General features: G+C 39.2%; 1 protein-coding gene and 1 non-coding gene across 7 annotated transcripts in view; one reads left to right on the plus strand and one right to left on the minus strand.

Annotated features, from left to right (window-relative positions):
* BIRC6 (baculoviral IAP repeat containing 6) overlaps window positions 1-27,205 on the plus strand; it is a 183,308-nt gene that overhangs the window by 148,761 nt on the left and 7,342 nt on the right. For all 6 annotated transcript variants that reach the window (XM_055815892.1, XM_055815895.1, XM_055815896.1 and 3 more), the window contains exons 66-71: window positions 10,978-11,188; window positions 18,093-18,238; window positions 19,114-19,224; window positions 20,443-20,660; window positions 21,313-21,474; window positions 23,015-23,092. In XM_055815892.1, coding sequence (XP_055671867.1) covers window positions 10,978-11,188; window positions 18,093-18,238; window positions 19,114-19,224; window positions 20,443-20,660; window positions 21,313-21,474; window positions 23,015-23,092 — 926 coding nt within the window. The remainder of the gene's footprint in view (window positions 1-10,977; window positions 11,189-18,092; window positions 18,239-19,113; window positions 19,225-20,442; window positions 20,661-21,312; window positions 21,475-23,014; window positions 23,093-27,205) is intronic.
* Window positions 13,562-13,751, minus strand: LOC114012564 (U2 spliceosomal RNA). The gene has a single exon (XR_003555111.1). It is a non-coding gene; the product is annotated as a U2 spliceosomal RNA (small nuclear RNA).

Below are 27,205 nucleotides of genomic sequence, written 5' to 3' on the forward strand. Positions count from 1 at the left end.
TGTTTCCCCCCCTTCCATTTCTCTGAGGGTTTTCCTAGTGTTGAGAGCAAGTCAAAGGAAGTACATCTCTGTGGCTGATGGAGGTGGCCTAGAAAAAAAGTTCATCTATGGTAGATTATTGCAACACACCAACTCTGGCTTTTTTAAATAGTATTTATATCTTCTTGTCCTCTCCAGAGAGCAGCTTTAAGACAAGTACCGCTCATTAACAAAAGACTATTTTTTTCTGTTGACTTAAGTCTTTATTGTTACAGTGTAACACAGTGGAGGATGATCCGTTTTACTAAGTGATGCAGGATCTAAGGCACTATCAATATGCAGTGAATGCAAGTGTTACCTTTCATTCAACTGAGACTCAGGGAGGCTATTAGGCTAGAATTTTTCTCCTCATTGTGCACTTTGTACATTTACCAAAAGCCCATCTTGGTATTTAAACAACCAGCTGTTCTCTAGAAAATACGCCGAAGCGGTAAACGTTCTGTGTGGCATATGCATGGGGGCTCTGCCATCTTGGCCAAGCAAAATAATGAGATATTTAAGGCAGAATGAGATTCTTGAGTGGTCTCCTTTCTTTCCCCCTGAGGATGTGATCTTGTAGGTGTGCTCACACATATGGAAAGTTTGTCATAAAGCACAGGAATGGCACGTCCTTTCATTCCAGTAACGATGCTGGTATCCTCTGCTGACAGAAGACCCAAGTCTTGGCCTTTTTCCATCTGCTGAAGTAATGGTTTAAAAACGCTCCACAACTTCATTATCTGATTTTGAATTTCCACGTCGATTTCTGCAGCATGTGCAATGAAATGGCAGCTTTCCATCTTATTTTCAATTCCCATCTTATTCTAAAATACTAGTGACTGTTTTATGGTCTGGAAGGGGTAATGCTCAGACTGAGGACCATTTCAAGGTGGCTGCTTGCCCACTCCTCTGCCAAAAATAGTGAAATCACTACTCCTTCCTCCGGTGCAGGGATGATGAAAGCCAGATTAACTTCCTTAAAAATCCTGCTTCGTGTTCTTAGAGTAGCAGTATGCTTCTGTTCATCTCTGTGGAATGCCTGCACTTGAGACACTTAACATGAGGTGGTAGGCAAGCTTGCACCTGATTTGTTTTGGGTTTATTTTTATTTTCAAGAAAAGATTTTGTCTGTAGAATATATAAATCCTGTAATTTTTTTTCTCTACAGAAAATATTTTTTTTCATTTTCGTGGCTAAGTGGAAGATTAATTTGACACTTCTAGCTTACCTTTAATACCAGATTTATTTCATTACATTTACTTCAAATAGAATTTTTTGATCCTTTTTATTTTACTAAATGCTATAGTAAAGAGTTGTATTAATAATTAAGGGGGGGTTCATCCCCTGACCATGCAAAACACTTTATTCTCAGGCATTCTCTGAATACCCTTCTTTATATGTATCTTTCTTTTTATCTTTTTTTAATCTTTTATTTATACATGCCTTTCTTCATATCATTATGTATTTATTATATAAAGCAATCCTGTAGCTTTACATTGATGCTTCCGCACACTTATATTCTAGATTTGGATGCAAACATGATTTGGTCATAGCTTTATGCTTTGTGTTTGGTCATACTTTGTTGGTTTTAGAGAACTGATGTTGGGTAAAACCAGCGATCTTTCAGAGGAGAGATTCTGAAAAGTGGCCCATGGCAGTATGGGCTCCCTCTGCGGTACTCACTCGCATCGTTTCTCCACTGATGCCTGCTGAGCCATTTTTTCAAACAAACAAAACTAATGAATATAAAATTTTGTAATTTTAGATGTCATTAATTATTCTTACTTGATTACGTATTCCCCACCCCCCATGTTATATGGCTCCATAGCCCCCAGGAAGCATCCCTTCGTTACCTGACCACCTTTTCAAGATTATGTGGAGCCCTATTTAATGGCAGAGTGTGATCTCTCTCACGGATTCCATTATTGGGGATTAGAGTGTGCCATGGAAATAGTAGTATCTCCAAAACTGGGGACCACACATAGTTTTAGTAGTCAGTTATTCTTTAAAAGCTGAGTTTGGGTTTTATGTCTTATATTGTTCGGGTTTCTTTTTCCTGTCCTTTGGAAACACGGGAAATTGTGTCTGTTTACTCAACGGCACGCACCTGTCTAATGAAATAATATCTTCTGCTTTTTCTAGCAAAGGTGTGTTTCCGGATTCATGGATAGATTTGTGATAGGTTTTTAAATGTTGTTTGTCTTGTAAACAAAACTTTCCGGAAAATACTTAACTTCGCCAATATCAAATATTATTAAAAAAGAAGCAAACCAGAAATAGTTAAGAGCAATGGTCTGCTCCCTTGGGCCACATTATTACACTAACCGCAGATGACTGACCAACTTACTTGAGCAATGCATTTTGCTTCTATAATTGAACACGGTTTTCCTTTTATTTTGTGGTTAAACTTATTTTTTGTTCCAAGTTTCCTAGAAGATGCTTAAAAGAATAGATAGCAGTGCCAAGACAGACGGAGGTTGTTAGCCCATTTCTTTATCACCAGCAGTAGGCAATGACAGCTGCCTATGGGAGGCTATAGGGATGGGGCAGCGTCTGTGGAGTAGTGCTGGTATGTGGCCGAGGGCGACAGCTCCACCTTTATTAGCCCCTGATGGCCTGTTCTTACGCGAGTTTACCCAATTACTTTTGAACCTGTAACGCTATTTACTGCCCCAGCATTTAGTGCTAAGCTTTTTGAAAGCTCAACAGTGATGTGTTGGGTGGTGCGTGTTCTTTCACAAGTGGCACCATTTCTTCTAATGGTGCACCTGATCAGTCCAGTTCTATTCACTTTTTGAAATACTCATAATTTTTTAAAAAAACTTTGATACGCTTCATAGCCACTGAGGCTGCAAAGCCTTAGTTTATTTCATTTTAGATAGTACAGCAGCTCATTCCATACCTTGGGTTGTTCAGTTGCCTTTCGCTTGTCCTTTTGCCAGTTCTGTCGTGTCTTTGAGAACGGGGAAGAATGCACATGGTGTTGAAGTGGTACTAATAATTGAATGCAGTCTCATTCTATTTTTTTGGTAATTTCTCTTCGCCTTTCCTAACATATGATTATTTTTTATTTTTTGGGGGGGACTGCTAATGGGCTCAGTGCTGACATCAGAAGAGCAAAATTTTAAGGCTGTATTTGAACAATAACAATAATGAACTTGGAGCCTGATGCTGTACCCAGTGAATTCAGGGGCCCACCCTTCTTGCATTGTTTTACTGTCTTGACAAGGGATTTGTAACTCACAGCCTGTAGGGGGGCTTAACCCCTCCTGCTCCTGCTTCATTATGCGAGGGGGCTCATCTTTTCTGGTGCCGTTTTTTCTGATGCTCAAAATGGTACTGTGAAAATCCTGGTGTTATTCCTATACAGAAAAATGAAGAAAAAGTCAAGCTAATTAAATTATTGCAAGATGACAATATTTAGAAGGCTTTTGTTTTCTTTTTACCCAAAGGCTAATGTTTTCTTAAACCTCGGCTTTTGAAATACTCTGTGGGCAATCTTTTTTTCTATCAAAACGGAGCAGAACACAGGGTGTTAATTAGGCCTATTATAAAAGAGGCTTGCCCTGGGTTGATTCTGAAACAGAAAATCAAGAGGCAGCAGAGCATGACATATTTGGAACTGACACTATTGCCTGCAGCGTGGACTGCATTCATAGATCATATGTTTGCAAAGATGCAGTAAAGGGGGTCTGAGGAACAGCTTCGGTTTTAAAATATTTAGTGTGGCTCTATTGGAAGACAGTGTGTCTCACTCATGCTTGGCAGTATCTGTGGCCACAAGACTGTGTCTGTAGGTTTTAATTAAAAATACAAAATGAGTGTTTTCTTTGTGTGGCTTTTTTGAACAGTGGTGTTTGTAGCTACTGCGAGTCTTTAATATGATAATGAGATCCTGAAGTCTTTAATTTAATCATGGCTATGGGTTTTAGGTTTGTGAATAACATACCGAGGCATCAAAAATACATCCTCAGTATTACTAAGCGTGTTTTAGAAATGGTGTAAAATTGACAGAACTTTAAGGTCTATTCAGAGGTGAAAAAAGGTAAAATAAAGAAAAAATTAGTGGCAGGTATGTGTTACTGCAGTCATGATCTTAACAATGGACTTCAACTTTTTAGTAAGTACCATGGCAATAAGAATGTCTTATTTTACGTCCAGCTTCTTAAATTGATGAGACCGATGCTCTTTAAACTTTATTGCTATATAACAAAAAATAAGTGTCTTGAAATACATAGGTATTTTCTTGGGGGGTTTTGCAGGGGGGGTTGGATACACTGTAGTAAACTTTGAGCATTTGTGCGTGATGCAAATAGAACAGTTTTATAATATAGCTGTTCTACATAACTCTGTGGCTTTCTTTCACATTACTTAAAACAGAGGCAGGATTGGGTGGCTACTTCTGGACAAATATTTAACAAAATACAATCATTCATCTTTCTGGAAAGGTATAAAGTCTTATTGAAATAAGAGAAAAACAGTTCCAAAACAAATTAAGAAATGAGACTGGAAGGCATCTGTTGGGTTACTGGAAACTCTAGTCCATGCAAGAAGGAGACTTCTTAGCATGGAAGATGAGAGCATAATTATAAAATCACAGTTCAACTTCATCTTTGATTATAGATGTCAGTTTGTTCATTCCAAGTTTTAACCTTCCCCCCTCCCGGCCCCCCGATCTGTTAAATGTAAGCCACACTTGTAGCCATTTGCAAGAATTTTTTTGTTTAAATTTACATTTTGTGGTTTTAGATACACATTCTCTCCAGAACGCCTTTTTCTTTTCAGTTATTTCCTTTTAACTGTCCATTAGTGACCACCCCTCTCATGTTTACAGTGGCAGATGTCTTTGAGAAAACAAATAAAAGGGCTGTAATTTGGAAAGAGTTTCCAGTGGTGCCTTCTGCTGTGGCTGCCAGCACACCCTTCTTTATTTCAACAAAGGCAGAAAGTCAGTCATGTATATTGGTCAGAAGTAAAAAGAAATTGGGCATAAGAAAAAAATAGTCAATAGTTTTGTGGGCCTCTAAAATAACTGAAATTCAAGAAGTCCTTAAATGGTGCAGGTCTAGTGAATGAGAAATTATGTACAAGAGAGAGATTCAAAGCATATATATGGTTTTTCTTGTAGCACAGAGGTAAGGAGGGTGTGCATCTGGCAATGTGATGTATTTGAAACTGGTAAAGGTGTTCAGGTTTTTTTCCTCAAGTGCCTGTTTTGTTTTATTTTACATCAAGTTTGTAGACCCTTTTGGGGTAGGAATTCCTAGTTTGGTCACAGTGAGACCACAGTGGGAAGGTCTTCACATTAGATGCAAGTAAAGCAGAGCTTTTCATCATTTTCTTACAAATTATTCCCCTCTATTTGTTTCTTTAATCTACTGTAAAGTGTGAAGATTTTTAGATATAATGGATATGCTATATTAATAGTTTCCTTTATTTTAAAATAAATGTGCATATTCTTTCTGATACGTTTTAAATGTCCTTTGCAATGGAAATAAGTTTTATAATCTTATTCATACCCAGTTAAGTTGTACTGAGGATGTTAAATGAATTGCGAAAAAAATTTATTGCTCTTCAGTACTATCTATTTAATGGGCCATTAGGCCTGGCTATTCTTTGTTTGAATGTTGTATAATATTAAAAGAAAGCAAAGGAGTATTAGACTCAGTTGGGCCATTATCTTGTTACAGATATATGTGCAATTTAAGGTGATACCTTGATCCTGCGAAACTACCTGCCCTCGTGTGCTTTTTCATTATATTAAGGTTGTAATTGCATGTGGGTAGTCTTAGGTCTTTGTAGGAGGTAGATCTGTACTGGTGATGAATAAATAGATGCGTGGAAAGTAATTGAAATGTTTTGAATTCACACATGCAATCTTTGAATGTTAATCAGTTGTTTCCCAGGAATAAGTGGGCTGTGTCTGGAAGTTTTAAAAAATGTGGTCAATGCCGTAATATCTTATGACCTTTAGACGTTTGTGAAAGATGGCAGTTTTCAAAAGGCAGGATGCTCAGCAGTTTCTGAAAGTCAAGACTTAAAATTAACTTCAGTCAGATTCCTCTTCCCTGTACCACCCCCCCCCCCCACCCCCCCCCGCCCCAAATCAGAGCGCTGATTATTAGTGTATGAGAGGGATCTGGTTTTATGAAATGTCTTCTTTTTTTTAACCTTTTTTTTTAGTCTTCAGTGTCTTTCAGAATTGCAAATATTGTGGCAAGAGGCTAACTGAGCAATTCCAGTAAAACATGACCTTTATTACCTAAAGGAATGGGAGGGAGGGTTGAGACCTTATCCCACTAAACCATGAGATGTTTTCCAGACGTTTGCCATCCCTACCTATCTTAATAAATGGCAATGACCTTGCTGAGATTTCTGCTTTTTGTAAGTGCAACAGAATAAATTCAGACCTGAGACACTTTTTTGATACATGCTGTCCAGAAAGGCTACAGTGAACTTCCTTGCTAATTATAAAGCACAGTAAGACATTGGCCTGGTTTGGGGGCATGTCCACACATCCTTCTAGAACTTGTGATTCCTGCAATTAGTAAAACGTGGTAATAAAGGTGCCACAGTTACTGTCCTTTGAATAGCTGTCTGTCATAGCACTGGGAGTCCGACCTTGAAAAAAGGAGCCGTTTTACAGGTCGTGCTCCAGGTTCACCAGCAGTTTTTTAGCTTGTGCTCTGCTTCATCCTCCACTGTTTGAACTGGTTAATTACTGGTACAGACAGAAGGTGAGACCATGATACATATTTACTGAATGCAAGTTGCGAAGTACATGGGAAGCTCGCGGGGGAAGCAGGCTGGGTCAGGTGGTGCAAAAGCCACGTTCTAGGCACTGGTTTTGGAGCCTTCTCCAAGACAGCACTGTTGCCAGCAAGCAGCCCTATCCTTTTAAGTTTAAGTTTAAGGCAGACAAGGAAGCAAAATAAAAACTGAGTAGAAATTCCTGCTCTGAGTCTAGTAATAAAATAATTTAATCTTTACCTTTATTTTGATGTTAAATGTCTGGCACATATAGCAGTAGTTTGAAGAAATGCTCAGGAAACCCAGCAAAAGTTCAGTTACCCTTTCTGGGGCAGCAGTTCTGTTTCAGAGTCAACAAGGGGGAGCTTCTGAACTGGTCCCTGGTACTGGAGGTTGGACCTTCCTCAGCAATTCATTGCCCTGCAGAACCGGGGAGCACTGACCGCACAGGCACAGACAGATGTGAGGGACCCCACAGTCTGTGTGTACCTACCAGTTACGCTCAGTGCGGGAGTCTGAGAGCACCAAACTGAGCTGTTTGGGGAGGAATTTGTCATTATTTAATAACATCTTTGCCTTTGGGATAACAAAGAATCCTGGATAATATATCCATCAGTCTCTCTCTCTCTTTTTTTTTTTTTTACAAAGCTGAGAATTTTAATCTCCCGTTTTCATTTTCATAGGAATGCTGTGTATTTGCAGTTTGGTGTGCTTATGTGCCTGCCCATATAAATCAAACATTGTTAGTGCCACCTTATACAACTGAAGTATCTATATTAAAGAATTCTGATGTATTTAAGATGTGCTAATGCTATTCAAATTATAGCTATGCTATAGGCCAAAGTATTTCCTTCTCTGTTGTGATGTGTTGGGATTTTCTTCCCTACACAAGCAGCACCTTATTTAATTCAAGTAAAATGTTGTTACACCTGCATTGCCCAGTTCAGTCAGGCAGAAGAAAGTTGGGTATGTTCCCAAGGAATAGCATACTTTGAAGAAAACAGTGGATTGCTTTTAACACTTGTTCTTCATGGAAGTTTCTATTTGCTCAAAATCCAAATTGCTGGTGTCTTAGTTGGTAAGATACCTTTATGTGAGGTAGATGGTCCAAAGGTTCCATTGTTTCTATTTAATGGAGATAGGATTTGTTCATTTGCAGATTTTGTATTTTTATTCATGTTTTTAGTATTGTAATTCAAGGACTTTGTTACAGGATCTATTATTTTTTTCCCAAGCTGTATCATTTATATTTCTGAAATACTCTCCCCAGATACGTAATTATATCTAAAGGGAAGACATCCATCATAAATCCCAACGAAGTATGCTGCAAACACTAAGAGCAGTAAAGATGATGATGGAGGCTGAATGGTACAGCCTGAACACTGAGGTTCTAGTTTGAAGGTCTGAACACTGCTGGACTTGCTAAGCCTCTGTCAGCCCAGAAGGGTGCTCTTAGGACATCTGTAGCCAGAGGTGTACGCCGGGAGGAGGTGGGCAGGTCAGCACCCAGGAGATCTGAGCCGGGGGGTGTTTTACAAAGGAGTGTCTTGTAGACTTCGCGTTTTAAACATAGTGTCTTAAAAATTGAGCGTTATCCAATTCGGAACGTCTAACTAAATGTAAATGTAGAGATTAAAAAAATTGCTCAAGTCTTCTTAACCTATTTTGGAAAGCAGAGCTGTATCTTCAGAAAATGTACTGTATCAGGTTGGCAGTCTTGTTTCAATTGAAAGCAAAGCAGGCACAAGGAGTAGATGAACTGCCAAATAAAGGGAATAAACAGTAACTTGCCAATTTTGAGTTCTTTACGGCAAGTTTTTCAGATACTTATCCAAACATCCAGTCTTGGTAAACATTTTTAGGATTCAGATTGGGGATGGGAGGGGGAATTCTGGCATTTGGACAGATAAACCCACTTCCATGGGTGATAATCCTTGGTAAGTATAATAAAGGCTTTGGACAAAAATAGTGTAAGACACATAATGGTATCAAGAAATTGAGTTTAGAAGAGCCTAGCATTAAGGTAAAAGAATTTGGTAGTTGTTCTCTAAAAGATTGTTTAAATTGAAACCAAGTGAACGCATTTCATTTGTCTCACATGGGAACAATTGCAGAGCAGTGCAAGTGAGCTGGATCTGCTAAAACCAGAAATCTCTCCTGTCTTCTGGAAAACATTCCCTTTTTAAAGTTTCCCTCGTGACAGTAATTTTGAATTTAACTATCCATTTAGCAAAGGAGAGGGCAAGCAAGCGTTGAAGGGTTTGAAATTATATATTCTGGCCTCATGAAAATTTCATGGTTAAAATAAATAAATAAAAGCTTTCCAGAAGTGAAATGCTGTGGTTATCTAAGAGGTTGTATCTCCTCCACTCACTATCTTCATAATAAACAGCTATTGATTAAATTGAGGAGCTGCTTGATCTTTAGCACTACAGGTGGGAGATGGATTTTGGTGAGGGCTACACTATATGGGGTTTTATGGTCTCCCTTTCTTTTGCCCTGCTCCCCCACCCCCCTTTTTTTTTTTTAAATTCACACATCATCAGATCTATTTGTGTTTTATTTTAAGGCCGTTTTACATATTGTGGGGATTATACTGTGAGCAATTACTGTTCACTAGGCACTGAGCATAAGGAACTGATATTATATATTTTTATATATATATATAAAAAAATATATATAAGAATTGAAAGATAATTGAAACTGGTTTTCTTAGTGCCAGTGTTTAAATTCCATGGAGTTTGCTTTAAATGTGTGAATAGTTTGACAAAGGATATTTTCAGAGCCATGATACCAGCCTGACAGATTAATGCTTTGTTTCAGTAAATTTTCTTCCTGTTCCAACACAACAGAACTTCACCGAGTTAAGAGTTTGTGCCATTGTAATAGTTTCAACATACAACTGTTGATCAAAGACCTCTAAGTAGAGATAAATCCAGCTTTAAACCTGGATAAACTGGCTTGTTGAATTTTGCTTGGCTATTTATACTGCCCCATCGTGCTGTATTTAGAGCTAAGGGTTTGGTGGCAGGAGATGAAAGTTTGTGATCTGCTTTAGCTCGGAGGGTGAAATGTGCTAAATGAAACATTAAAGAGTTCTTCTATGCTTTGTTCTGTCCTAATGTGAGTTGTCAGGGGCTTTTTGTTTGTTGGTGGTTTTTTTTCTGGAAAAAGCATAAATTTATTTTATCATAAATTCAGTCATTTGTAAATACTTAGAACTAGAGCAATTTTTTTCCTGCAGTTAGGTTAAAAATAGCATGTCCTAGGGACAGAGGAAGCAGCTGTGTTGAAGTATCTGCATATTGCTACGTTTTTAGGATTTCTATTAACGATAAAGTCAGTTGAAATGACATCCATTACATATATTCTTCCAAGCAAGTGGAAAAGAAAATAAACAATGTGGTGCTCGAGAATCCATTAGAATTGTGCGTGTCTGCCTGTCTTTCCGAGTCAGAGGAGCTGATATCTATATTCTACCCACAGTTACTTCTACAATAATATACATCACACTGAGCAGCACTAAGACAGCGAGGTTTGCTTACCTGATGTTCTTATTCTAAGATTCTTATTCATCTTTACTATTTTGTGGTTTATATGTATACAGATAAAATTTGCATCTTCTTCAGAGCCTTTGCATGCTCTGAAGAATGCATTAATGGTTTTTAAAATTATACTTTCTCCGTGAAAGGGAGCAAAGCTAGATGATAACTTCATTTATTTCATGACCGTTAATATTCCTGCAATACTGCAGACAAATTTTCCCAAAGGAGAAAACTCTAAATTAAGTGGGTGGTATGAAAGTCTGTCCTTATTAATGCTTATGCTATTAGAATCAGCGACTGCTACCCTGCTACACTATAGCTGACAATTTTTTCTCCATAGATATTTATGTGCAATTGCTGTCGGCATACAACTCTAGCCAGAACTGTATATTAAGCTACTAGAAATGAATATAGCATGTGGTAGTCCTGTTCCATGCCCTGTTAGCCCTTTTGTCCTCTTGTCTTTTGCTAACCTTTGTTTTCCAGGTATCTTATGCATTTTTTTCTGGACAAGTCCATTAAAACACAAATTACAAATGGCTATTACAATACTGTATTTTACCATTAAATGTCATTAATCTAGCTTTTCTATTTAAAATATCTGTACTAACAGTGGAAGGGTCTTCGATTTTAGTAATCTTTGTAAACTGTTCTTCTCTCTCAGTTTTGGATATGGCCCGGCATGTTCCCCTTTACCGAGCTCTGCTAGAATTACTCCGTGCTATTGCATCCTGCACATCGATGGTACCGTTACTGCTTCCTCTGTCGGGAGAAAGTAGTGAAGAGGAGGAAGAACGGTTGGAGTCACAAGCTTCTGTTGGGACTTTGCTGGCTAAAATGAAGACCTGTGTGGATACCTATACCAACCGACTGAGGTAATCACTTTTATCATCCCTAACCTTCATTTAAACTGTATTTTGTACTTACACATTAGGAATAGATTTACATTTATATGTATATATTCTGTTTTACTGTACTACTTACAAGGAACTTTTTTTGTATGACACAAAGAAGCTGGTAGGTTTGCATACTCTTGTCACTTTGTCAGTAACTGCCCACTAATCAGAGGATTGCTGCTTAAGAATCTAGAACCTTCATATCTTTCTTAAATTCCTTTTCCTCTTCAGTGAGGTGATTCCCTATTACGCAGGAGTGTGCGTGTCCTTCTGTCAGTCTGAAGGCAGGAGCATTCCTCAGGAGCTGCTGAAGAAGCCCATTCTGTAAAGAGTGGGACTGGGGAGAGCCAAACCAAATGGTGTTTTTTACAAGAAATGTCCCAACTATCTTCTGTGCTCCTTGATCCATTGAGTAAGGACCAGGTGCCTTAACGGCTTCTCCATTGGAGGCTAACTGGTTAGGAGAGAAGCCTCTGGCTTCTGTCAGGAAGAATAAGTTTCAGGAGGCATAAGATCTGGGAGTTATTATTTGTGGTGAGAACCCTGACTATATGGAGATGGTTGAAAATTTTTGATCTGTGGTATCTGTTGTTGGTACATATGAAAAGCATGTTTCTGTATGTTGCTGATTTTATGACAGCTAGTTTGTCCGTTAGCGCAGGCGTCAGAGGTGAGCCGGTATGCTGAAGGTGATGTGAAATTACAAATGAATGCCCTGGAGCCATCCATGCCAGACCTTGGGGTCTTCCAGCCTCCTCCAAGAAACTCTGCGTTTGACAGTTCTTGTCAGGCACTTGCAGACTGGCAGAGCAATTAGCAAACAAATGGGAAAGATCTGAATATCCCATCTGGGCTGTGGTACCATCAGGCGCTGCAGTGTAACCCTGTGTGAGCTCGCTCTGCACACCTGCCAGAGTTCAGCTGACTTTTTAAGAGAACACATCCCACTCTGAGGTTGTCTGTATGTGTCAGGCCCTGCCTATCTAATTGTTGTTAAGACCTGGATGTTTTTCTGTTGGGGGTGTGTGTGCTAGAATGCAACCAGGTGGGCCTGAGGCATTTTCTCTGCTACGGCTTTTCATTGTCTACAGTAATTTTGCAGAACGTCTGTATGAAACAGTGCATTTTGCAAACAAAAGGTTTTCTTTAGAATTGGGTCCCAAGAATTGAGGCCTAATTTGGTTTAATTTATTTTTTTTTTAAAAAGACAAAACAACTTGTCAGTTTCTTTTGCTATACTCTCAAGCTCATGTTCCGAGCTGATGGCTGGCTGCAGAGAGCAGCCCTGCAGCCTCTGCTGGTTTGGAATGATTCGGTTTAGTGTCTGTAAAAACAGTGCTCAGAGCCCCAAGGAGGAGTTTGTGGAGCCATCTCGGAGCAGGTTACTAGCTTTCCCCAGCCTTTATTTGCAAAGGCACGGTCCGGTCCCTTACTTGTCTTGCCTGATTTCAGGAGATTGGTTTAAGAATCTGTTTAGATTTTGTTCCAGAATTTTTCCAGAATTACTGGAAGGAATGAGCTGCTGTTTGGTACCTGCGGAGACCTGTGGAAGGTGGGGGACCACGAGGGCCGAGTGATGCCGTGGTTGCAAACCTATGGCAGTTTTATCCTAAGATGGGGAGCGTCAATATAAAACTGAACAGAATTCTGCTCTAAGCACTGTCCCTGTAGTACACAGGGACTGAATGGTTCATTGGCTTCATTTTGTGAACACTTTGATAAAGGTATCATTCCGTATCATCACGTTTACCTCCAAGTATCAGGCATGGGTGAGTAAGTATTAGTATTGGCTTTAAAAATTAAAGTTGCCTTGGGAGTATATCATTCATTATTCATTTAGCACAGTGTGAAGAGAAGGCTGTCATCCTCTAGCACAAGCTAAATTAATGGCTTAAATTATTAGCATGTACACTGCTGTCTCTTCTAGCAAATATATTAGTGACTGTCATCCTTTTAAATATGAGTTGACATGATTTTGTCTGCTTTTTCTTCCATGGTTGAAAAACTGTATGGGGAAGTTTCTAAATCTAAATTAAATATTTGGCTCCTCCTTCAATCTGAAAATTGTAATGTTTACAGAACCACAGAATTGCAGAGTGGCCAGGGTCGGAAGGGAGCTCTGGAGACCATCTAGTCCAGCCCCCTGCTAAGGCAGGGTCACCTGCAGCAGGTTGCACAGAGTTGCATCCAGGTGGGTTTTGAATGTCTCCAGAGAAGGAGACCCCACAGCCTCTCTGGGCAGCCTGCGCCAGGGCTCTGACACCCTCAGGGTAGAGAAGTTCTTCCTCATATTCAGATGGAACTTCTTGTGCTGCAGTCTGTGCCCATTGCCCCTTGTCCTGTCACTAATAAAATTAGTGCACTGTTCCCAAAGGCACTGCACACCAGGACGGATGCGTGGAGCAGAGAGAGCAAGTTCCAGGTCCAACTTCCAGGCGTAAAAATTCATTTAATAGAAAGTCCTCTCACCAAAGACATACCAGATATTAAACTGGTTAGAACAGATACTAGACTTTAGATACAGGTTTGGCCTGTATTAAATAACTGCATTAAATTTTGCTTCATAAGCAGAATCCTTGCAGAAAGCAATGTACAGTATGTGGCAGACATTTAAATGTCTTCTAGAAATAGAGAAAATGTACAGCAAAATATTCATATGGTTATCTATTTGACCATAGTTTATTACTTAGGAGTATTACTGGTTTTTATGTGGCTGTTGGAATACCTTTGAAAAACATATAGAGCTGAGGATTTGGTAATGGTTGATCTGCATATGTAAATTTATATGCAGGCTGCTAGAGTGCAGGGAAGGACTGCACTTACGGGCTTTATCACTTGAATTCTGGTTTTTCAGCTCCTTGTTCGTACGTATTTGTGGGAGAGCCTTGTAATTCCCAGCAGCTCCCTCTCTTGTGCTGGGACTCTTACTTGTCCCCCTGAAACACTTGTGTATCACACACAGCTTGGAGAGAGCCCACTGCAGCCCTGAATCCGGGCGGTATAAAAGTGGAGATGACACCAAGAAGGGAGGATGACGTTTTCACAATTAGTAATTTGGTTTGCCTGTGTTATACACGCTCACAGATGGTAGAACGGTCAATAGATGGTAGAATGGTCACCAGGTTGCCTTTTCATGAGCACACAAAGTAATACTGTGTGTTTCAAATTACACTAAGAAATAGGTTTATGGACCAAAATACAAAAATCTTCAGTGATGCTGTAATTTTTTCCTGGGAGTAATGTTTGTGTTCTGCTGAAAATGCGGCTTCCCACCTCCAAGATCAAATCTATCAAAGCCAGCTGAAGGACTTTGGATGTACCCAGCAGCCACAAGGCCCCAGCAGGTTTGCAGAGGCTGTAGTGACTTTGGCCTTTGTTCACTTTGCGTGTTCCAGGGTTCACCAGTGCATCAGTTACTTTTGCACAAGGCCTTGAATTACATTAGTCTCACTCCTTTTATAACCAGATCATTTAGGAAACTGTGTAGACATTGAGATTTTCCAGACAGGACATGGCATAACATCAGGGGAGGTGGGTATACAGACGGGCTTCACACCTCCATCTTCAGTTCCAGACTTGTTTTGAGTGAGTTTTTAATCTTACAGTGTGTACCCGATTTTTTTTTTTCTTTTGAATTGTATTTATTTCATCATCATGTTTTAAGGATATCATTTTAGGAAGGGTACTGTGGTCTTCTAAAATAAAAGAAATATAAAATCAAGTGTAGTAGCTCATGTCTGCAATGAAGGTCATTTCTGTCTCAGGTGGCAAGTGATGATGAAACTGTGTGGACTTTAAAAATTATAATCAGTGTGAAAATACATACCACTGGGGAACCCTTGACAGATTTCCCCATCTGGAGTCTAGGGAATTACTTGATTTACCATATGTCGACTGTAAATAAACTGAGAAACTGTAAAGTACTGTTAAGTATCTCCAAATACTTGTATATAACGCTAAATATGTAGAGAATAAGATAATACAGCAGACATCTTGCAAACCATGCAGGATTCATCGCACTAAGTTGGTATTCTTACAGCAAAAGACTTGAATCAAATAAAGGTAGAAGACAAAATGAGGGAAGAAAAAATGGAGGTCATCATTAATGGGAGTCTTGTGAGTTATGGCAATGCCAGTTGTGTTTTTTCCAAAGAGAGGGGGGAAAAACTGTCTTTGCCCTAACCATCAGAATATGCAAGCATGACTTGGGTGAGGTAATGAAATGTCGATAAGGCAGTATGTCTGATTTGGGGGTTCTGTGATGCCAGCTAGCTTTTACTCCCTGAGAAACAGACTGAAATCTCCGAGTAGGCAGATCAAGGCCAAATCTGAGGGCAGGGCAGGGCAGGGGGAATGTCCAAGGTGGAATCATTGCTGCACTTTGCTTCCTAAAACTGCTTCCCCACAGTTACGGTGAGCTTGGTAATGCAGACCATCACACAAGCTCCAGATAACTACAGGTGAGCTGTCCTGCAAACACTTGATTTAAAAAGTATATTCTGAGGAGAGCGTGGGTTTTGTCTATTTTTCTCATTGTAACAGTGGGCAGAATTGTCATGTGGGTGGTAAAGGAGACATTAAGAAAATCCATTCTCTTTTGGTAGTTCAAAAGTGCTGAAGTGTTAACTGTTCTAGACAGCGAGGAGAACAAGAGGAAATCGTATTATTGGTACTGAGAATTTGCCTTTGAGTAGATGTCTCCTTTTCCTGCTGCTTCAACTAGATATGTATTCCTTGTCTGCTTGGGTAGTTGACTGTCAGTAAGTCACTATATCTGTAGGAGGTTTGAAGCATGTGGTTAAGCATTTTGTCTAATGAAGTCAGTGCTTTTTTAAAAAAAAAATTCTGAGACCAGGTAGAAGGAAAAAAACCCTAGTAGTTTAAATAGTAAAACCATGCAGAAGAAAGACCTACAACATAACGATCTTGAAAACAAATTTGTAAGAATTAATTTTACTTCCATTACCTGCACCAATCACAGTATTATTGCTTTTCACACATCTTTCTCTTGGATAACCCACTAATGTTTCATTTTGGCCAAAATTTCTCCAAGGGTTTTGTAGCAAATAGTTTGAGGATTCTACATCAACAACGAGGAGCTCTAAATCCATACATCTTCCTTGGGACTGGTGGCTGCTGGTATGTCTGTGATGCTAAAGCAGGTTATCGGTGAGGCTTAGTGGGCTTAAATAGACATTTTTGAACCTGATTAATAGGTTATTTAAAAAATATTGGCCTCAATTTAGATGCAGAAAAAAGCAGTGATGAGGATTTTGGAAAGTACGAGTGGGAGAGGGAGCTGCTGCTTCTTTGTCTTAAACTGTTCCTCAAATGCTGAATGACACTGTCTGGCTCTGATGCTTTCCTTCCAGCTTTGAGCATCTGAAAGCTCGGTATTGCTTGAAGTCAACAACGGGCCAACATGCTTTTGGATTAAATCTGGAACAGTGAAAATGTACCATGCTGCAGTAATGAATTTTGTTGTTAATGCACTCTAGGGATATTCTCATTTGATTAGGTACAGTACAGAGGCTTTCAGTATTACTGTAATCACCTCTCCTCAACACAGAGGCTCATTCTTTATGCATGATTTCAGTCTAGATTAAAATACGGTGTGTGGTATTTGCTAAAGTATGTTTGGGACATCAAAGCATTAAATTGCTAATTTTTCTTGTGTAGATAGCTTTCTGTTTTGCTTCTAGGGACGGTAGTGGGAAAGAGAAAACCAGTGCTTCTTGGCTAATGAACTTGTTTGGGTCATTAAATGAACAAGTGCTATTAAAACAAAAAATTTACAGAAATGGCAGTAAAATAATTTGGGGGCTGTTAGCATTAAAATCTCGTAAGTTTTGCAGGGTAGCAGTGTAAATTTATGCTAGCTTTTAAAATACAGACCCTTTAAAATATGCACATTTAGGTTACAGTGTTATCAAGTACCACGTCTTCATTTCAACAGTTGAATATATATGCTAGTAAAGACTGGGTTGTCACAATCTAAAGATTTAAATACATCTTAAGTCATTAAGCAACTAGCTTCTATCAAACCACAGTGTTTGTATATACTGTATTTCACGATATTTTATTGTAAAAAATTGAGGTGTTTAAATTGATATTTTAATTTGCAATACATTGATTATAAACGTCTGTTATAATATAGACACCTTCTATATTTGTAAGACTTTTAAAACTATGTCACACTAAACTGTTTATTGAAATAAAAGTCTTAACTTCTGTAGTCCAGAAGAGAACTGCAGAGTGAGACAAACTGCATTCTTGACCCACTCCCTTGTGATGCCTAGGTTGTAGTTCATCCACAGGCTGTCATGCCATGAATTTTTACTAAAAGTTTCCTATTGTTTTACCGTTAGTGTATTTGAAATAATTGCTCGCGTATTGTGTAGTAGGAAGGAGTACTTTATTACCGATGCAGGGCTTGATTTCTTAGGAGGATCTGTGTGGGTGGATGAAATGCATATTCATGACACGATCTTTGTTACACAGATTTTGTAAGCTTTTCTAATACTTTCTGAAAACATGCAAATGTAAGGTCAGCATGCAGCGTAGCCATCAACAGCACCGAGCGGTTGAAACAGAAACTAGTGTACCACCATCACTGGCTTTGTGTACATTTTTATTCTTTGTATCAGATGTGCTTCTGTTTGTCAAATCAAGACTGTAGGTTCAGTGTGGTCACAGCTGATCGCTACATTCAGTAATTAACCTGGAGGTACACAGAGACATTCCATTTCAGAAGAGTTGGTTTAATTTTGATCCTTTAATCTCTCTATTTGAATATATTATCTGTTGACAAATATGCTGAGTACTGTAAGACTGGTCGAAAAATATTCCCTCATGCTGTATCCTCTTTCTTTTCCCCAAACAGGTCTAAAAAAGACAAAGCTAAAGCAGGAGTAAAACCTGATGCTTCTGATCAAGAGCCAGAGGGACTGACGCTTTTGGTACCAGACATCCAAAAGACTGCAGAGATAGTTTATGCTGCTACCACCAGTTTGCGACAAGCAAACCAAGGTAAAATAGAAATACTTTTATAAATATTGTGTAGCGTTTATTTGTCATATATTCATTAACAGATCATTTATAAATTAGCTTAAAGCAAGAAAAAATACTTCCCTCCTGCCCCTAGCCACTAACTAATTTTGAAAGTTGGTTGGAACCATGTGGTAGTCTTAAATGCTTCCATCAGGAAACAGACTAATTCAAAGAAGTTAGAGTACATCTCATGACTTTCAGCACAATTATGTAGCACCTAGTTTTTTTTTAATTCCCCTCCCCGCCCCAGGCAGAAGGCAACATACATGTCCTTTAATAGTAAAGCCATTGCTGTTAAAACTAGATCTTATGAATTAGATTCTCTTAACTAGATGAAGGCAGAACAAAAATCTGAATCATGGATTGAACCTGCAGATGTTCAAAGGACCATGTGGATGTCTAGTAAAGAAAACTAAAGATGAAGTAGCTTAATCAGGGGAGTGGATTTTAAAAAGATGTTTATAACCAGCTCCTGATTTTGGAGAGTGCATCAAGCATACGTGTGTGAATGTCCATCCACACAAGCATGTCATACTTTCTATTTTATTTAAAAAAAAAAAAAAAAAAAAAAAGGATTGGAAGAAACAGTAAAAATATTCATAGCAGCAGCAGTCAAGAAGTATTTCTGAGCTGAGATTATGACCTTTGTTTACTTTGAGCTGTTCAGATAATGAAATACATGGTAGTGAGAAAACCAGATTTATATATTTTGAGTGATCCCCAGTTCTGAGACTTCTCTGCAGACAATGTAACCATAAAATGTCATTTCAAGTTGAACAGTCCCCAAATGATTGCTGTACTTGTCTCAAAATTACATGGCTAACTACAAGTAATCATCACATTTCACATAACAGAAAAGAAGATGGCTGAATATTCCAAAAAAGCTGCTGTGAAGCCCAAGCCCTTGTCTGTTTTACGGTCTCTTGAAGAAAAGTATGTGGCTGTCATGAAAAAACTTCAGTTTGGTAGGTTGAGAAGTGTGAATATTTGTTTTTTAGAAAGCAGATACTGAAGAAATATGTAATCTCTTGGACAGAGCCCCTAACTATTTTAAAAGTTACCAGCTTTTTTACGTGTGACGACCAATACTTTTCACATGTGGAAAATTATGTAAGTCTGTATTTTCAGGTTACCGACTAAGGTACTCTTCAAACTAGTAATAAATGTTTTTAGCATATGCTAGATTAATTAAAGGGACCAGATGACTTCATAGACTCATTTATGTTGGAAAAGACCTTTAAGATGAAGTCCACCAAATTTAATGATAGTGTTTATGTTTTCATTCCAGTAATGATTTGTCAGTCTTTCAGTCCTCAAATTGAATTGAAATGTTAGTAGATTTTTTTAAAGCTTTTGTTAATGTAGCTTTTATATTTTTAAATGGAATAGAATTCAGATCAAAATGTGTTTTTTAAAATGAAACTGTAGTAAACTTCATTGTGTCCTTTCATGAAGTGCAGTATGTTGTATTTGGAACATGTGATGGGAATCAGTGCTAATTTTGGACAGAAAAGGAATGTGTTAAAAAAAATATCCTAAAGAACAAAGAGTATCTTATCCTAAAAGAGCTATAAAATTATTGCAAAAACATGTTCTATGAGTATTTTTTGAGTTGCAGTGACAGCATTTGCAACCATATTTCTTTGCTGTTACATTTGTAAGGGATTTTGCTCACGGATGTTTGTGGAGCGTATGCCAAGAATAGGAGGTAGGAAGTTTGTCATGGTGGCTTTTCACCCTGGCAGCTGTGCTGCAGATTTTGCATAGTAAGTGATTAAAGAAAACTAGCTTCGCTCTAATTTTTTTATGATTATTTAATAATATTGCAACCTCCACACAAGTAAATACTGCTGGCAGTTTGCTTCACACTGATTCCTTTATTAGCGTTATTACGTATTCATAAGTTATCATTATATTCTTGGTCTGGAGCAGCTGGTAGCTTTCCAAATCAGCAATGGTATATGTTTGACACATTGTATATGAAAGCTTGTAAATTTGCTGCAGAAATTAATTCGACCCAGGACTGTTAATGCTTTGGTTTCTGTGATCACTGTTAACTCACAAAATACTTATTTTTTGCATTAGTATAATGCAAATTAAACTTCCTGATTTTAATGCTCAGAATCTTTATCCAAGACTAATCCAATGTTTTCCTGATGCATGAAATTTTTCTTCTCTTCTAGATACATTTGAAATGGTTTCTGAAGATGATGACGGGAAATTGGTTTTTAAAGTAAATTACCACTACATGTCTCAGGTGAAAAATGCAAGTGACGCCAACAGCGCTGCCAGAGCCCGACGTCTCGCTCAAGAAGCTGTGACTCTTTCAACCTCACTGCCTCTCTCGTCTTCATCCAGCGTTTTCGTACGTTGTGATGAGGAGCGGCTTGACATTATGAAGGTAAAGAAGCAAAGTTATTTTTGTTTCCCTCTTTCAGCTTGGCATATAAATGTTTAAGAAGGTGCCTTAAATCTTAAGGAAATCCAGAAGTATTTCATGTGTGGTTTAATTGCTGTCCAAACGTCAGTGTAAGTAGGAGCGTTTTAGTCTGATCCTGATATCTCAAAAACTTGGCAGGGGGCAGGGAGGGCCCATCTACCCCAGGAGTACTCTGTTATCCAAGGAGACTTCACAGGTTTGTTCTTCTTCAGCTGTTCTGAAGGGAAAAGTTAAATTTTGTTACTCCATTTTGGTCAAAGTGTATCTTTGCATAGACCATGTTAGTCAACTAAAAAGCATCAGCAATGGTGAAGTACACGGAACATCTCTGGACCTCAAGTTTGAAGAAAAAAATCTTAATAGCATCCAACAGGGGGTAAAGTTTTAGCTCCTGTTTCGCTTTCCATTTGTAATCTGGAAAAATTCAGGTTAGCAGAGGGCTTCATAGCATCGAAATGAACAGGCTGACAGCCTGCATATGATTGTGATGTCTACTGGTATTTTCTGATAAGTAGCACGTGGAAATATAATGCTTCATATAACTTACAAAAATCTCAACTGTGTGACAAATACAAGGGGTTTTCTGAAAACTGTCTTTTGTTTACAATGGTAGGTTCTCATTACTGGTCCTGCAGACACCCCTTACGCAAATGGTTGCTTTGAATTTGATGTGTATTTTCCACAAGACTATCCTAATTCCCCTCCACTTGTGAATCTGGAAACAACTGGAGGCCACAGCGTGAGATTTAATCCGAACCTCTACAATGACGGCAAGGTAGGTCGGCTTTGGTCTTAGCTATAGATGTAACAAGTGAAACAGATGAAACTTTTTTTTCCTTTTGCTATCAGTCAGCCGCTGGAGGAACCTGTTTGGTTAAAACTGGTCTTCAAACTGAAAGGAAGAGTGATTTACCAGTTTCAAATGGGAATCGTCTCCTTTCTGAATAGTCTTGGAGATTGTTTTAAAGCCTTTATGAGCTGGATTGGACCAAAAAAGCAAGGAATCTTGACCTAGAAAATTGTTCTTTTCCACCTTCTTTGTTGAATTAACCAGGCAGAAATCTATTTTGGCTAGCTGAAATGCGCCTTCCATGGACGAAGTGTGCTTCGCATCAGCTGCAACTGAATGTGTTTGCCAAGTGCCTTGGCTCTCTTTTGTCGTGCAAAAGTGCTTTTTCTTGAGGGAAGATGAAAACTTCCCTGAACCTCTATATCCTTTATACAAGAAAATGCAGCTCTAAAATATGGACTTAATGACAGTTTTCTCAAAAAATAGTAAAGCTTTTGGAGATAATATTAAAAGTTAAAACAAACAAGTTTTCCCCCTTCCCAACCTCTGTCTCCTTGGTATGTTGTGGCTCATTCTAAAGGCTCCAAAAAGCTAACAAAAGTCAAGTGGACATGAGGGAGATGCAACTTCTGTTTGTATCCAAAACCAGCACATGTGAAATTTTCTGTGGAGCTACAGAGGTGGCTATGTGCATGTCTCCACTGAAGCACAGACCCACAAAATAGCTTTGGCTGTAGCACTGTGGCACTCCTTCAGCTTTTTTTTGGTGTGTGTAAACATTTAATCCATAGTCTAACATTTTTCCCTTATGCCACTGTCATTCATGGGTTCCCCATGCTCCCTGTTTTTGCAAGCTCTAATACTCCTTTTCTGTACTAGACACGGGGGTTTCTCTTAACATGGACACAGAATGTAATTCATACCAGATTATCTCCTTTTTTCTTTGCCCAGCCTGAAGTCTTGGCAAATACTTGCCTCTAAATTTCTCTGCTTATTTTTTCTCTTTATGTTCCCTATCTTTGGTTGTTCCATTTCATGGTAAGGTTCAAGAAGACCACAGACTTCCCTAAAGTCAAGATCAGTCATAAAAGTTAAGGAATATTTTCAATTCCTTGATAGTCTGTGTGACAGAAACCACCACCATTCACATGTTTAAGCAGAATGACTGTCTTTAAAAACCACAACAGTAAGTGTTAGAACAGTATTTAAAGAGGAAAGTAAAGAATCGGGTAGTATTCAGGACTCATTTATTTTTAGAGCCACTAGAATCCATAGGTTTTCCTTGAAGAGAAGTTATCTATCTTGCCTTGTTCATTTATTAACATGCTGTTCTTATCTTCATTATTTTTATACGCTTTCATTTCAAATTAGTTTCATAGGACGCAAATTTGTCTTTTTTTTTTTTGTCACAATGTTTTTCTTTGTTAAAAAAAAAATTAAATGTAATGTCAACATTTTGTTCTGCCCAAGCAGAACAATTTCATCATCATATCTGTCTACGGTGTTAATAAGGTCACTTTTTCAGGTGTGTTTAAGCATCCTTAACACATGGCATGGGAGGCCAGAAGAGAAATGGAATCCCCAAACGTCAAGTTTTTTACAGGTGAGCATTTCTTCTCTTCAGTAGATGACATTTTGGAGTATTAAGTGTTCTGTCAGTCCTAAGGATTCTTTTTCTAGTGCTTTTAAACCGGAATTTTCTTCCTCAAATAAGCATAAAAAAGACAAAAGTCCAGAAATCATTCTTGGAACACTAGAGAAACACTGTGGAGTAGGCAAGTTCTTCAAAGTGCTTTTTCCAACCAGTATTTCTATTGGTCTTGTCTTGAAGAGCGGCTGTTCATGTGTGCAGCTCATTCCTGTGCTGCCTGGACTTTGCTTGGATGATTTCAAATACTGTATTTAAAAAAAAAAAAAAAAAAAAAAAACAACAAAAAACCACACACAAAAAAAAAAAGACTGGAAGAGGGCATCACCTCCTGGAATTCTATCACAGGCTATTTATGGTGAAGACAAAGTAGGCTCCATGTTGTGAGAGATGGGAAAGTGAAGCATAATAGTGCAAACTGTAAAGATACCCCTCCAAAGTCTACAAGTACGCTGAATAGAGGAATAAAACTGAAGGGAGTTAGTGCAGGCACACTGGGTTCAGTAACAATTAGTGTTAAATTAGACTAGAATTTATTAGGACATAGAGTCCTTACAATTTTCAGCTTTACACCGTAGAAATGACTGATAAGTTCATATGTTAAGTAAAAGTAAAGCTTGCAATGGATTCTTTCCCAAGGCACTTCCTGAGTTTATTCCTTCCTTGGAGTAATTATTTTCTGTTCCAAATCCTGAATGGCTGTATAGTTTCTGTTTCAGCATAGTAGAATTACAGGCCTGGCCTTCAGCGGAACAGATTTCAGCTTGATCAGGAATTGCCCTTGCAGAGCCAGCTGATCAGTCTCCTAAAAATTCAAGAATGGTCTGTACCAGTGTGTGAAAGTCAAGCAAGAGTGACAGAAAGCCAGTACGGGTAAACAAGGAACTCCTGCCTAAGCATGACTGCAAAAAGAATGTACACAGCAAGTGGAAGGAGTAGAAGGGCTAATTGTGAGAAATAAAAGACATTGGCCAAATATTTAGGAGAGAAATTAGGAAAACCAACGCTCAGGTGGTGTTGATAATGGTAAGGGATGTAAAGAGGAACTGAAAGGGCTCCTTTTAAGTATTTGGCAGCAAATGAACATGTTTTCCTTAGGTTTTCCTGCTGTTCAGTGGGGCAGGGAATCTACAGACCAGGGCAGAGAAAGGCAGAGGTCATCTCTGCCTCACTCTTTAGGGGTAAGCTTGCTTTCCCATGTCCCTGAGCCCTCAAGAGGAAGGTCTGTGAGAATGAGGAATTTGCCCACAGTAGAGGAAACGGCGTTCAGTCTGGCGGGACCCACACGTTCATAGAACCAAATCTTACACATCCAAGGTGCTGAGGGAGCCAGGCAGTATCACTGCAAAGCCACTAGCTCTCACCTTTGAAAGGCCAAAACAATTAACGGAGCTTCCTGGCAAATCTCCCGCTCAACTTCTAGATGGGCAAGAAGGAGGATCTGGGGACCTGCAAGCTGGTCAGCAGCACCTTGTTGTCCTTGGGAAGCTGATGGAGCAAATCATCCTGGAAGCTATTTTCAAGTACACGAAGGACAAGAATGTGATTGAGAACAGCCAGTGGGGATTTACTGGGGGTGAGCAGGGCCTAACCTGCTTGCCTTCCACAGTGACACGGTGGCTGGCTTTACGCAAAGCGAGAGCAGCCGATGTAGCTTGCTTTGACTTGGGCAAAACCTCTGATGCCGTCTCCCTGAGTACCCAGACCGGCGAGACATGTATTGTAAGAGGGTGGAAATGTGGCTGGACCAATGGCAGGAGGATCTTACTGCTGTCTTCAGTACCTAAACAGGGCAGGTATGGAGAAGACGGAGCTAGACGCCTCTTAAAGATACAGAGCACGAGGACAAGTACCAGTTGACACAAGATGGGATTTTGATTAAATATTCGGAAAAAAAATTTCACTGTGCGGGTGATCAAACACTGGGACAGGCATCCAAGAAAGACTGGGGAATTTCCATTCTTGGGGAGATTAATGTTCTCTCTCCCTTCATGGGACAATTATGACTTGGAGATGTAAGTTGTAGTTCCTTACATAGTGTTAACTCCCAAGATACACCGCTAGTTAATCAAGAGATGAACTGAAATTTTTGACTGTAACTATAAAATCTGTGTAGAAAGGTGCAGGTATTAGGAAGCCCTATTTTCACCAAAGTCTTTTTTCTTAGATTAAAATGTTAGATTTGATTGTTTGTAATCTCATGTAGCATTTAAGTTTCAAATTTAGAAGTTTTTTTAGGGTTTCATTTTGAAAATAGTAGGAGAGCTGTTGGAAAAAGCTCCTCCATACTGTGAGAAAAACACTTTATAGCTATTAAATGGCAAACAGCTGTAAGACTAAATAAATTGCTTGGAAAGAATTAAGTGCACCATGTTTTTTCTGGCTTAGAGATTAATCTATTGTCAGACCACCCAAAATACTTCAGAAATTAAATTTTATAACCCAAATGAAACTGGAAGATCGGTTTAGTTTCTCATTCATCACAATTATAATTCAAAGTAACAACTGGTTATTAAGGCCAAGAAATTACAATGTTGCCTAGTCTCAGATTTTGCTACTATTTTTAAAAAAACAAACAAAAAAGACCCAAAAAAGCAAAACCCAACTACTTCCAGACATATGTAAAGGCCACAGATCACCAAAACACCTAAGGGACCTGAAGTACTCTGCCTTGGCTTAGCACATTGCCATTGATATTCTGCCTTTTTTAGTGTCATAAATGGCCATTTTCTTGCTGGAATCTTGCTTTGCAAGGCACATTCTGTATTTTAATGCATTTATAAGTATTTAATTTTTTAAGATTTAGAAAGCTACAGCTACTTCTAGTTGAATGCGTGGCAGGCACAGGAGACAGTGCCATGGTGTGTACAATACCAGCAGGTAGCTGCAGCACCTGCCTGAGAAATGTGTCTAATTTCCCTTCTCATCCCAGCGGGGGATGCCAGTTCACATTCCCCACTGCACAGCCGTGTGCCCTGTCCGTCAGCACAAAGGCTCACCTGCCCTAGATGGCCCTTCTGTGCACAGCAACCACACAGCTGCAAAGAGAAGTGTCACGGCACCAGAAGGAATACGGGGGTGATGGTGGGACTGAGACTAACCGGGGTCAGTCAGCTGATTCTTGGGCGATTGCTTTGATGCGCGTTACTGGTTTGGCGTTGTGTCTATGGTATGGGTACACAGCGCAGAGAGCTGGGAAGCTGGAACGCTTTTGTGCTGGCTTTGCTACAACAGAAACTCCTGAGAGAATGCCACACAGAGCACAACTGTCCAGTTCAGGGGTCCTCAAACTAAGGCCCGCAGGCTGGATACGGCCCCCCAGGGTCCTCAATCCGGCCCCCGGTATTTACAGGACCCCCCCGCCAGGGGCTGGGGGGGAAACCAAGCAGCCGCAGATGACTGCCTGCCACTTCATCCGCGCGCCGGCCCCCTGGTTAAAAAGTTTGAAGGACCCCTGCTCTAGTTGTTGGGGCGCTGGCCTGTGAAAGAACCAGTCTTGTCTCGTTGCTGACACGGTATCTATCTGATGGAAGCTGTACTTTCTCTGTATTCCAAGAAAAGGATGACTGTTGTCTTCCATATCCAGATTCACAAACTGGGCTGCTAAATTAGGGAATGGCTTCAAGCTTTCAATTGTGTCTAGGCTGGGAGGAGAGTCAGTTCTAGAAGCAGCTGCCCTGACATTTTTCATCTATTTCAGTGGATAGCTGGAAGTACCATTCGTAGGCATGTAACATATCATCAGCTTTTCAGTATTTGAGGAAATGTAAGTGTTCAAATCACTTTTTGAATCCTTTACAGTTCTGGAACTAGGTTTGTGTCAGAGAATTATAATCCCTAAAATTCATGGTCCTGAGTTTGTAAGAAAAAACTATCCTTCATTTGAGGGGTAAAAAAAAAAGTCAATTATGCCTTTCTACCTATAGAATAATATTTTTGCAGTAACATAATTTTGATTAAGTACAGCAAGACAGGGATGAACAGTCCAATACTGGAAAAAACTAGCAAGCCATCAAATCATGAATATGCAGTACATATACATTTGGATCTCTAAGTGCCCTATGTAGG

The sequence above is a fragment of the Falco peregrinus genome, chromosome 11 (assembly GCF_023634155.1).
Source record: "Falco peregrinus isolate bFalPer1 chromosome 11, bFalPer1.pri, whole genome shotgun sequence".
NCBI lineage: Eukaryota > Metazoa > Chordata > Aves > Falconiformes > Falconidae > Falco > Falco peregrinus.